Raw genomic sequence first — 12,530 nt, forward strand, 5'->3', positions numbered from 1 at the left:
GAGTTTGAGCTCTTGGACCCAGTAAAGACTACCTTTTCAACAGAGCCGATAAGGAGGCTGCAGCTGGAGCCGGTGGCTCACGCCTGTCATCCTAGCTACTCAGGAGGCTGAGATCTGAGATTGTGATTCAAAGCCAGCCACAGCAGGAAAGTCCATTAAGACTCTTCTCTTCAGTTAATCAACAGAAAACCAGAAGTGGTGCTCTGACTCAAAGTGGCAGAGTGCTGGCCTTGAGCAAATAGAGCTCGGGAACAGCACCCTGAGTTTCAAGCCCCACTGCTGGCAAAAAAAGAGGCTGAACGAGCTGGTCTGACAAAGCCCAGGAGTCATACCTCAAAGAACTGCTTTATTGATATTATGAGGCCGGGCAGAGCTGCCCACTCAAGTGGTCCTGTAGAAAATACCCGGAGGCTGTGGTTGTCCTGGCCTGGAATCAGTCACTGCCACAGCAGAGGGAAACAAGAAATCCTGACATGAACAGTCTTTCTGGGGGTGGGCAGGGATGTCTAGCCCTGCGCTGTCTCCTGCACTGGCGGGGCCCTCAGAACATTTTTTGGCAAATGCAGATCCTTGCCTTGGCTCAGGGCTCTTGGCAACCAGTTTCAGATACGAGGACCAGCTCAGGAGCTGTGGCACCAGTGTCCCTGCAGCCATTTACTTGGGGCTTCCTGCTGAGGTACAATCTTACCTCATGTTGGGGCCTGGACTGGCTGATGCCTCAGAGGTCTCAGGCCTGGCATAGTGGTTGTCTGGAGTTGGAACCAGGAAGCATGGGTCCTGGGTAGTGTTGGCGAGACACACGGGAGAAGGCTGTGGAAGCCCCCGGCAGGCCTTCCTCCCTCGCAGAGCAGTCAGAGCCCTGGAGTAGCTGAGAGGCATCAAGGGATTTGGGAGCGGAGGTCTTATACCCAAGGTGATCTGGAGTTACAGCTTTGGGGGAGCTGCCTCGAAGGTGATGAGACTGGATTCGGGGGCAGTCCCCTTCCCTGGGGGTGTGGAAGCTTTTTCTGAGGGCAGTGGGCTTTCTACTTTGGCCCCAGAATCCTCTTCATCGTCATCCATACTGGGCCAGAGAGACTGGTCTTCCACTCTCTTCAGCCGCTCATTGAGAGCCTTCAGAGCCAGCTGCCTGCGGTGAGAGATGACAGGTCACTCTGGGTCTGGGCTTGGCTCATTTCTTGTACACTTGCCCCTCCCCCCCACCCAGCCGACACTCTTCACCTACATTTCCGTATTTCTCCTTCCCCATATCAGGGCCCAAGGCTCCCCAGAGGTTAGATTGGATGAGAGCCCATTCTGCCATCAAAGAAAGGATCTAAATGCTATCATGTCTTCCTTCCATAGCCAGGGCACCTCCAGGCTGAAAAGGCTAGCTGGATATCTGCCAGTCTGCCAACCAGGCTGTCACCAGGAATGGTTCTGAGTTTGGTGGCTAAGATTGGGCTGATCTCCAGTTCAGATGGTAGAATGGGAAAGTCTTGGGATATGAGTTCCTACCTGGCATCATCTCCAGGAAGGATACTATTAATGAAAAAGGACCAGTTTGTAGCAGTCCTTTCCTAACTCTTGACATCTTTATTCCAGAAGAATCTCCCAAAGCCACCAAGCCCTAGGTTAGAACAGGTACTTAAGCCAGGTGCCAGTGGCTCACACCTGTAATCCTAGCTACTCAGGAAGCTAAGATCTGAGGATCAGGGCTCAAAGCCAGCCCAGGCAGGAAAGTCAGTGAGACTTTTTTTTTTTGTTCAGTCCTGGGGCTTGAACTGTGGGCCTGGACGCTGTCCCTCAGCTCTTCAGCTCAAGGCGAGCACTGTACCACTTGAGCCACAACGCCACTTCTGGCTTTTTCTGTTTATGTGGTGCTGAAGAATTGAACCCAGGGCCTCATGATGCAAGGCAAGCACTCTACCACTGAGCCACCTTCCCAGCCCATCAGTGAGACTCTGATCTCCATGAACCACCAGAAAACAGGAAGTGACATTGTGGCTCAAGTGGTAGAGTGCTGGCCTGGAGCTGAAGAGTTGAGGGACAGCGCCTAGGCCCAGAGTTCAAGCCCTAGAAACAGCAAAAAAAGAAAAACAAGAATAGGCATTTAGCAGAGCCCTTACAGAAGAGAAGCCATTTGGGTGGAGCACAAGCCAAGCTTGCTGTTAAGAGAGGTAAACCCTCTGGAGCACCACTTAAGAGGAGGTGGGCAAGTCCATAGAAGATTTTAACAGATGCCTTGTATCCTTGCCCATCAGAAGTGGAATGACCATAGCTGCTGGGCAATACTGCCAACATGGCCACTGGGGACTTCTGATGCCTCCACTTCTCTGTGTCAGCAACAACAGGGACAGCCTAGAGCCTTCCAGCAGAGAGCCAAAATCTCTACCATGCCAAGGAATAGGAGAGGAAAGGCAACAAGGACATGAGCACAGATAGTCCAGTGTGGTTTCCCTCCTGCCTTCAAACCTGGCACCTGGTAAGTTGGCACTGACAGGAAGGTCCTTCCGTATTGCTGCCAGGACTACCATCTTGGACACACCCTTTACAGACTGGTTTAAAGCCTGCCAGGGCTGAGAGGGTCATTCTAGTCACTTCCTCTTTTTTTGGGGGGGTCCGGTCGTGGGGCCTGAACTCTGGGCCTGGGCGCTGTCCCTCAGCTCTTCAGCTCATGGCTAGCTCTCTACCACTTGAGCCACAGCGCCACTTCTGGCTTTTTTCTTTTTGCTTATGTGGTGCTAAGGAATTGAACCCAGGGCCTCATGCATGCAAGGCAAGTGCTCTACCACTGAGCCACCTTCCCAGCCCCTAGTCACTTCCTCCTAAGGGTCAAAGAAGACAGATTGGAAACCTTGCCTCGTTCTAGTAGCTCTTTGTGTTTGAAAGTGGCATGCAGTCAGATGCTAAGCTGGTTGAAGGGGCAACCCCCACCCACTTCTTTTTTTTTTTTTTTTGTCAGCTATGGAGCTTGAACTCTGGGCCTGGGCGCTGTCCCTCAGCTCTTCAGCTCAAGGCTTGAACCACATCGCCACTTCTGGCTTTTTCTTCCATTATGTGGTGCTGAGGAATCAAACTCAGGGCCTCATGAATGTAAGGCAAGCGCTCTACCACTGAGCCACCTTCCCAGCCACTTCTGTATAAGCTAACAATCTACCTCTTGTCTTCACACTTACCCTACCTCTCTGTCCATTTTTTTTGGTCCTGGACAGAAACTTTCTGAAGGCCCCAAAACCTCTCATTAGAGGGGCCATCAACTGGTCTTGTCCTACTTGAACAACTCTGAGGAAAGCTTAGTTTTTCTTCCTAGGCCCAGCCTTCCTGGTCCCATCTCCTGCACTAGATGAGGTCAAGACATACTTATATCTTTTGGACTTAGCAACAGAGAGCCAGGTTGTAATGGCCCAGAATTAGTTCTAGAGCTTGCCTTGGGTGATTGTCTCCATCTACTACCCTAGACCACCTGATGAGACACTCATTGAAGGATGGATGTGGTCTGTCCTTAACTGCAGAACTCCGGTGAAGTGTAAACTCAAAGCTAACTTCTGCTAAATTCACAGCGCTACCTGCTAAGGACCCATTTCACAAATGAGCAAAATCAGGGCATCTGGTAAATACAAAAGAAAAAGGCTTGCATTAGGCTGCCACCCAAATAAAACATCCCCAAAACCAAACAACACACTCAAGAATAATGTTGGAAGCTGGGTGCCAGTGGCTTACACCTGTAATCCTAGCTACTCAGGAGGCTGAGATCTGAGGATCACGGTTCAAAGCCAGCCCAGGCAGGCAAGTCCGTGAGATTCTTATCTCCAATAAAGCACTAGAAAACCGGAAGTGGCGCTGTGGCTCGAGCGGTAGCGCTCGCCTTGAGCTGAAGAGGGCAAGGACAGCACTCAAGCCCAGAGTTCAGGCCCCATAACTGACAAAACAAAAACAAAAAACAAAAACATGAATAATGTTGGAAGTAGAACTGTGGATCTCCTGAATGCTAGGCATCCACAGGTCTGGGAGAGTAAGAGCTAAATGAAGTTAAAAGTATTGGGCTGGGAAGGTAGCTCAGTGGTAGAGTGCTTGCTTTGCATGCATGAGGCCCTGGGTTCGATTCCTCAGCACCACATAAGCAGAAAAAGCCGAAACTGGTGCTGTGGCTCAAGGGGTAGAGCACTAGCCTTGAGCTGAAGGCTGAGAGACACTGCCCAGGCCCAGAGTTCAGGCCCCACAACCAACAAAAAAAAAAATTGTACTGCCCTCGCCCTGCAAATAGTTCAGCTGAGACTCCTGCTGCTGCAGATGGCTTAGTTTACATAAATGTGAAGGTCTCCTCCCCTCTGGTGTCATCAGCAGGCTCCTGGGGTGGGTGACACAGGCTTACTAGAGAACAGAGAAAGATTTTGATAGTATCTCAAAGCTATTCTCATTAAGGCAGAGAGAGACACAGCATCTTAATGGAGTCCAGAAAGAGGATATAGTTCTCTGTTTCATAACTGGGGTGGTCCAGACCACCTCTTAAGGATCCTAGGCTTCTCTCCTCCACCTTTTTTTTTTTTTTTTTTTTGGCAAGGGGGGGGCTGGTCATGGGGCTTGAACTCAGCCTGGGCGCTGTCCCTCAGCTCTTCAGCTCAAGGCGAGGGCTCTACCACTTGAGCCACAGTGTCACTTCTGGTTTTATGGTGGTTTATTGGAGATAAAGAGTCTCACGGACTTTTCCTGCCTGGGCTGGTTTTGAACCACAATCCTCATATCTTAGCCTCCTGAATGGCTAGGATGACAGGCATGAGCCACTAGCGCCTGGCTCTCCTCCAGCCTTTATCCCCTCTCAGGGGAAAAAGGTCCAACAGGTTGGTTCTGATTCCAAGTTTAGTGTCCAGGATCTGGGGATTCTGAAGCAAAAGTTTACAGCCTCTCTCACATGACGCCAAAGGAGGTTAGCATTTATTGAAACCTGTTCAGTGGCCTGAGTGGTAAAAAACAAAGGTACTGGATTCCAGACACCCACTTCCTGATTTCCTCAAAGCCAAAGGCTGGATTTTCTTTCTTTCTGAACCTGCTCCAATACTTGCCACTAATTCTGCAGCTTTGTGATAGCAGGAATCTGAATGGATAGACATTTTTTTTTTTTTATCAGCTGTGGGGCTTGAACTCTGGGCCTGGGTGTCAACGCTTCAGCTCAAGGCTAGTGCTCTCTCACTTGAGCCACAGCGCCACTTCCAGCTTTTTTTGCTTGTGAGGTGCTGAGGAATCGAACCCAGGGTCTCATGCATGCAAGGCAAGCACTCTACCACTGAGCCACCTTCCCAGCCCCAATGGATAGCCTTTGACTCGACCAATAAACCCAATGCTTTCTTAGCTTGCCCGGATTTTGGAAAATTTCACGTACCTTCTCCGCTCAGCATCTTGAGGGTCTGTGCCTGGGAGGCTGATGGTGATGGAGGAGGGGGCTCCCACATCATAGCGTTTGACTGTCTTCTGGCATATCTTGACCTTCACTAGGAGGCCATGGACCAAGTTCGCCAGCAGCCCCACCACGGGCTGTAGGATCTCGGGGAAGAAAGTGGCAAAAGCAAAATGGTCAGCCATGTCCCCTCGGCCCCGGCTATGGCGCTGGTAGAAGCGAAGATACACCCAACTGGAAAGCAGCCCAAAACCGTAGGAAGCTAGTGCGGGGCTCTGGAGCACAGTGGCCAGTCGCAGCAGTAACAGCAGCGCCAGCAACAGCATGGGGACGACACTGACCCGCACCTGCGGCACTCGCAAGACCACACAGTCCCCCATGGTTTGCTTGAGAGCCACCAGGACCCCACCTAGAAAGCCCAGGGCACCGTGGATACGGATGGTGAACAGGTAGACCAAATTGAAGGAAGCCATGTAGGTGAGAAGGTAGGCGAAGGCCCCCAGTAACCCCACGGACACATTCACCACCGAGAAGAAGATCAGCAGCTCCAAGGCCCCCCAGAGGGGTTCCAGCAAACGGCCGGCCACCACCACCGTGGCCAGGCTAATGGCCACGTCCCACACGTGCTGCTCCATCAGCCCATGGGTGGCCAGGGTCCAGATCCAGAAGTTGGGAGGAAAGAGGTAGCCTGGGGTAACTGCTAGGCAGTCCGTGTTCACGGCGAAGGAGAGCAGATACAAGAATAGAACGGCCGCGCACAGCGCCTTCACCACCACGCTGGCACTGGCCAACACGGCCCCCAAGTGTTGGCGGGCGCCCGGGAGGGCGCGATGCATCTTCCTGGCTGGCGTGGGCCTGGAGGAAGGTGAGAAAGGTGGGGCTAGGGGCCTCCCCGGGGCCTCGTCCCTGTCGGCCCCGACGGGAGGCCCGGCCTCGGCCTGGTCACACTGGCCTACTACGGCCCCGGTGACGGCTCCGGTTCCGGTGGAGTCGGACTGGGGTCCTCAGGGAAACAGCCGGGCCTCTTCGCCAGGCCGGAGCCTAGGTCCCGTGCCGGGGACCTGAGCGAAGGCCCTGGGAGGCTTCGGTACGTCGGCCGGTCCGCTCCCTAGGCCCTGCGGCCGGGCTAGCATTGAACTCAATACTAGGCCTCCAGAATCCACTCCAGGACCGCTCTGTCCGTTCAGGCCCGTGTGAAGTCCGGTTAGCTCCGGCTCGGCCTTGGTCTTGGCTTCTTCCACGGCACCTCCTCCCTCCTCGGGGGCCGACAAACAGGGGCGCTGCGCTTGCGCGCCCTCGGATGAGAGGGGGGCGAGAAGCCCTCCGACTTCTGGACTTCCGGCTCCTCGGAATTCTGGGATATGGAGTCCCTGGTCAACGTCGGGGGGAGGGAGACTAGTAGACTGGGCTTCCGCGTAGGACTACAAGTCCCAGAAAGCTTCGCGCCCAGGCTATGACCATTCGGCGCTGGAGGAAGGTGTTCTGGGAGTTGTAGTTCTCAGGCGTGTTCTCGCCCGTTCTTGGGAGCTTGCGGAAGGGTAAAGCTTGGAAAGCTCAAGGTGTAGGTGGATTCGACACACAACAGAGCTTCGGGGTGCACACTCGCTGAATTCTTTGGGGAGAGAGGCATTGTAAGTGATGTGTATGTGAGCCTCACAGTGTGTCTTTGAGGGCAGGCATGTGGGTCTGTGCAAGGACCTCTGTGGTCTAGTGAATGGAATAGGGCCTGACCCAGGCTGGAAACGTTGCTCTGTCATTTGGTGTCCACAGGACACTGGCTTACTTCCTTACCCTTTCTGAAACTCAAAACGGACCTCAAAATGGAGTTAGTGACAAGGCCTTCCTACCATAAGAATCAAAGGGGATTTTATTGTTTTTTCAATAAGGAGGATTAAACTCAGAGCCTGTGAGTTTGCTAAATAGATGCTCTACCACTTGGGCCAGGCTTCCAGCTCCTTTTTGCTTTTTAAAATTTTTCTGTTGTTGGTCGTGAGGTTTGAAGTCTGGGCCTGGGCACTGTCCCTGCGCTCTTCAGCTCAAGGTAAGTGCTATACCGCTTGAGCCACAGCACCGCTTCCAATATTCTAGTGGTTTATTGGAGATGAGTCTCATGGACTTCCCTGCCCGGGCTGGCTTTGAACCACGATCCTCAGATCTCAGCTTCCTGAATAGCTAGGATTACAGGTGTGAGCCACTGGCGCCCAGCTTTTTTTTTTTTTTTTTTTGGTCAGTCGTGGGGCTTGAACTCTGGTCCTGGGAACTGTCCCTCAGCTCTTCAGCTAAAGGTGAACGCTCTATCACTTGAGCCAAAGCACCACTTCCGGTTTTTTTGTGTGTGTGGTTTATTGGAGGTAAGAGTCTCACAGACTTTCCTGCTTGGGCTGTCTTTGAACCACGATCCTCAGATCTCAGCCTCGAGTAGTGGAGGAATCGAACCCAGGACCTCATGCATGCTAGGCAAGCACTCTACCATTGAGCCACCTTCCCCGCTCAGCCTTTCTATATTTTATCTGACAACCCTGTAGAATCTCAGGTGCTGTTTTAGGACATGAGAACTGTCTTGGGGGTTGAAGTTAGTCCTTGCCCTGTTGGTCAACTCCTTCAGGAGGGAAGCCCCATTTTGGCCAAGGACTGGAATGTCCTCATTTGTTTAGCAGGATTCCTCCTGCTGGCCATCTTGTCTCTGAGACCTTCTTATCTGGTGGGGAAAAATTTCTCCCATCGGTGGGAACACTAGTACTTACTCCTAAGTCTGTGTGAGGACTCAGCCAAGCCCTCTCCAGGTGTGCTGGCAAACACAGTCACTGGAAATGCCCCTACTGGTGAAGTGTGAGTTCACTTCCCCCACTGGGAAGTCACTGTGCAGGTGGTTACAGTTCTTTTTCCATGAAAAGAATGCAGAAGTCACATGAACTAGAGTTGGGGTTAAAATGAACAAGGGTGAGCTGGGTGTGGCAGTACATGGTGTCATCCCAACATTCAGCAGATTGAGGCAGGAGGACTGAAAATTCAAGTACAGCCCGGGTTGCATAGTAGGACCTTGTCACAAACTGAGCAGCTAGAAGGGCCTGCCAAAGGAATGAATAAAAACTGGGTTGGTGGAAGTGGTGCTGTGGCTCACGTGGTAGAGCGCTAGCCTTCAGCTGAAGAGCTGAGGGACAGCACCCAGGCCCAGAGTTCAAGCCCCATGACTGACCAAAAAAAAAGAAAAAAATTGGGTTGGCTTCTGGCCTCTCCTAGACCCTGATAGGGCTTATAGGTGGGCCTTAGTATCCTCAGGACAACAGGATTGGGCCTTAGTGCAACAGAGTGCTGGCTTCTGCTCTTTTTGGTGAGTTAGAAGACCTGTCTGTCAAGCCCTCGTTAGCTGACTACATGGCTGGACCCAACTGGATTAACATCTCATTACTGTTTTCTTTCCAGTCCAGGCCTTGCCTTGAGGCTCTGAGAGGCTTCCTTTTACCTTCTGTGTGTGTGTGTGTGTACACGCACGCACACGCTCATGCCACTCCTGGGCTTGAACTCTAGGTCTAGGTGTTGTCCCTGAGAATATTCCCTCAAGGTTAGGGCTCTACCATTTGAGCCACAGCTTGACTGTGAGATAGGAAAGCATTACAAACTTTCCTGCTGGGCTGGCTTTGAACCGTGATCCTCAGATCTCAACCTCCTGACTAGCTAGGATTACAGGTGTGTGTGAGCCATCAGCAAACAGCTTGCTTTCTTTTGTCGGTCATGGGGCTTGAACTCTGGGCTTGGGCATTGTCCCTGTGCTTTTGAGCTCAAGGGCAGCACTCTACCACTTGAACCACAGCGCCACTTCTGGTTTTCTAGTGGTTTATTGAGGAGTCTCACAGCCTTTCCTGCCTGGGCTGGCTTTGAACCTTGATCCTCAGATCGCAGCCTCCTGAGTAGCTAGGATTACAGGTGTGAGCCACTGGCACCCAGCTCTTCCTTCCTTTTCTTTTCCTTCCTTGCTTCCTTCCTTCCTTTTCTGTCATGGGGCTCAAACTCTGGGCCTGAATGTTGTCCCTCAGCTCTTCAGCTCGACTAGTGTTGTACCACTTGAACTACTGCACCACTTCCAGTTTTCTGAATGATTTACTGGCGACAAGAGTCTCACGGATTTTCCTGCCAGGGCTGACTTTGAACTGGGATCCTCAGATCTCAGCCTCCTGAGTAGCTAGGATTACAGGTGTGAGCTACGGGCTCACAGCTAGCTTTCTTTCTTCTATATAAAGAGGTGTTTTTCGTTTTGTTTTTGCCTGGAGACTTGTAACTTGAGACAAAGTATGTCAGGAGCTAGGCTTTTAGTAGACACTGGAAGCATCCTGTCCTATGGCTCCAAGAGTTGTGGTCTTCATTCCCATCAGGGTAGGTTGAATCTCAAGGTCATGGCCACCCGCCTTCATAGTTACCCCGTCCTTATCCCAAGGCTGAAACAGTGGATGGAAACTGTTTGAAGTGAAAATATGAACATTATTTAATAACTGATCTTCTGTAATAAACCATTTGAAAATATTTTACAAGGAATCACACACACAATATTTTACAAAGTTTCTTGACTTTTTTTTTGTCGCTGTTGTGTTTCCAACTTGTCTGTACAAAATAGAACAATAACAGAAAGAAAAAAAAAGGGCAGAGAAAAGGAAAAGGCCCCCTAATTCCCCAGCCTAAGGTGAGGGTGGGGGGGGCGGGGAAAGATCAGATGATGAGAAAGATCAGACCATTTGGGGGTTAGACAACTACCTGATGGGGATTGTTTTGTCTGTTTTTCTGTTTTTTAAACTTAAAATATATATTTGTTTCTGTATGTTTCTTTTATATTCTCCATTGAGCACCTGACTACACTACAGTTACACACACGCCCCCTACAGGACACAGCTGACATCCCTGGCTGGGCATACATCATGAACACCCACCTTGGCACCAGCAGCGGGCAAGAGACCGTACACACACACTGAGAAAGTGACAAGCAACATGACATTAATTAACGGAGCCATTAATTAATGCATTACCCTCCCCCCTCCTCCCAGTCCATCTGAGCCTCGTGGCTATATGCCCCCAGCTCTCAGTTCCCTACTGGCCCCCAGGCTCCAATGCCTTCGGGGGAAATGATCAGAATGAATGGTGGGAAAGATGTGCCCAGACCCAGCCTCCATACGTGCAGTGTGTTTGTGTGTGTGTGTGTGCGTGCGCACGCGCATGTGCACTCTGAGTATGTATTCAACAGGGGAGGGACAATTTGGCCTCCTAGGGGCAGGGAGAGTGTGGGTATGAGTGGCAATGATATAGGGAGTGGGCACAGGCCTGAGTGTAGAAGGGCCAGATGGAGATGGGATGGCCCAGCCAGGAGAGACCAAGTCACTCCTGCTAAGGCAAAGGGTAGTGTCTGGTGTGTGTGTGTGTGTGTGTGTGTGTGTGTGTGCGCCCTCTGCCAAGGGGTGCAGGCAGTGGCATATGGTCCTGCTGGGTGGGTGGGTGGGGAGCTGACACTAGTGAGAAATGGGTACAATGAGCACCTGGCAGAGAGAGGGGGCCTTGGGGAAACACTGATGGCTAGGGGTGGGATGGGGGGGGTGTCTTCCACCCAGCCCCAGCATTATTTGGCACTGTTGCACATTCAGCTTCAGAGATGGGAGGACCAGCTGGGCTGTAGCTCAGAATAGAGGCGGGCGGTGAGCAGATGGAGGGCACAGGTGTACGGCCCTCTCACCAGCCCCTTGCCCCGTGTAAGGCTATGGGAGCCCCCCTCCCGCCCGTGGCATGTGTATCTATGTGTCTGTATTTGTGTGTGTCCCCTGGGGTAGGTCTTATGGGAGTCCCGTTTTTGCCCTCAGGGTCCAGGTATGTACTGTGTTGTGTCTCAACTGCTGTCATCATCTGCAGTCCTGACGCCTGCAGAGCTGGGCTGCGGGTGACTCCAGACCTGAACGGAACAGGAGCCAATAGAAGACTGTTCCCCCCCACCCCCACCCCAAGAACATCTCTCCCACCAGGATTTCAGTTAGGATGCACAGGCCTCAAACTACCATCTCTTCCTCTATCCTACCCAGGGAAACTACGGTAGAGAGGGCCAGACTGGACGTGTCCAACTGAGACAAGGTCACCTTTGCAGAGGAAGCCTCCAGGCAGCATGGGCAGCAGAGGCCTGATTTGGCACCAGTACAGGTGTCCAGGGCCTAGGGACACTTACATGGTTCAGGGGTGAGTCATGTCTCGGGTGCCAAAGAATGTGGCACCCTGCTTTGGGCATAGGCTCCCAGGGCTCAGGTCCTTCAGTTGAGGAAGAGCAAATCTCTAAGGTGGATGATGTGGGGTGGCAGGAAGGAGGAGAGGTGAGGGAGGCCAGGATGGGGGTGGGGGGCCCCAAGGTGGGATGTTCAGAGGCGGGGAGAAGGAGGAAGGGCGTGGACTTGAGGCTGTGGCCGGGGCGGCAGGCCTAGGAGAAGCAGCAGCTGCAGGGACACCAGGACGCCCAGCGAGGGTGGGAAGGAAGCGCCTCGGCCACAGTCTGAGGTATCTTCCTACGGAGGAGAGACAAGGTAACTGGTCGACCCAGACCACCTTCAAGGTCCTGGGGTGTCAGATCTGCCTCGGTCTCCCCCCCCACCCCCTGCCCACCGTCGCATTGTAGTCGAAGCAGATGTGAGGTCCTCTCCTGTATCGCGGTCTCTGCACCAGCTCACACTGCTCCGGGCCGTCCGCTGGGCATGGGTGGGGAGTCAAGGAGGCGGTGTCGTCGTCGGCAGCACAAGGGGACACGCGGGGCAGAAAGGGGCATGGGTGGTGGCGGGGAGGGCGGGGGGGGGGGGGGGGGCAGGATACAGTGTGTTTCTTTCTGCAGTAGCCGGCCAGCCTCACACTGGCTGCACAGCGGCTTCTCCGCCACCACGAACAGAAGGTTGGTGTTGGTCAGCCTCTGAGCATGGAACAGCCTGAGAGAGAGGGAAAAAGAGGAGAGAGGGGAGAGAGGGAAAAAGAGGAGAGAGAGGGAGACTATCAAGAGGCGGGGGCCTGAAAGTTAGCCCCACCCCAACCAGACAAGCCACGCCCATATACAAGCCACGCCCCCACAAACCACGCCCCCGACGCCGCGTCCCCTTCCAGCAGGCCAGGCCCCGCCCCTCGCCCTTCCGGACACGCCCCCCTCCGCAAA

At 52.9% G+C, this 12,530-nt stretch overlaps 2 protein-coding genes across 2 annotated transcripts in view; both read right to left on the reverse strand.

Annotated features, from left to right (window-relative positions):
- Positions 1 to 326: 326 nt before the first annotated feature.
- On the reverse strand, positions 327 to 6,666 carry Tmem115 (transmembrane protein 115). Its single transcript, XM_042665851.1, has 2 exons — positions 5,360 to 6,666; positions 327 to 1,129 (listed from the first exon to the last, which is right to left on the reverse strand). The coding sequence occupies exons 1-2, from the start codon at positions 6,208 to 6,210 to the stop codon at positions 925 to 927; spliced, it is 1,056 nt and encodes a 351-aa protein (XP_042521785.1). The 5' UTR covers positions 6,211 to 6,666; the 3' UTR covers positions 327 to 924.
- Positions 6,667 to 11,319: 4,653 nt separating this feature from the next.
- Cacna2d2 (calcium voltage-gated channel auxiliary subunit alpha2delta 2) overlaps positions 11,320 to 12,530 on the reverse strand; it is an 89,036-nt gene continuing 87,825 nt past the window's right edge. The window contains exons 36-38 of the mRNA XM_042665849.1: positions 12,200 to 12,309; positions 11,996 to 12,078; positions 11,320 to 11,898 (exon numbers count right to left, since the gene is read on the reverse strand). Coding sequence (XP_042521783.1) covers positions 11,755 to 11,898; positions 11,996 to 12,078; positions 12,200 to 12,309 — 337 coding nt within the window. The 3' untranslated portion in view covers positions 11,320 to 11,754. The remainder of the gene's footprint in view (positions 11,899 to 11,995; positions 12,079 to 12,199; positions 12,310 to 12,530) is intronic.

This window comes from Dipodomys spectabilis, unplaced genomic scaffold (genome assembly GCF_019054845.1).
Source record: "Dipodomys spectabilis isolate Male_0828 unplaced genomic scaffold, ASM1905484v1 ptg000360l, whole genome shotgun sequence".
In the NCBI taxonomy this organism is placed as follows: Eukaryota; Metazoa; Chordata; class Mammalia; order Rodentia; family Heteromyidae; genus Dipodomys; species Dipodomys spectabilis.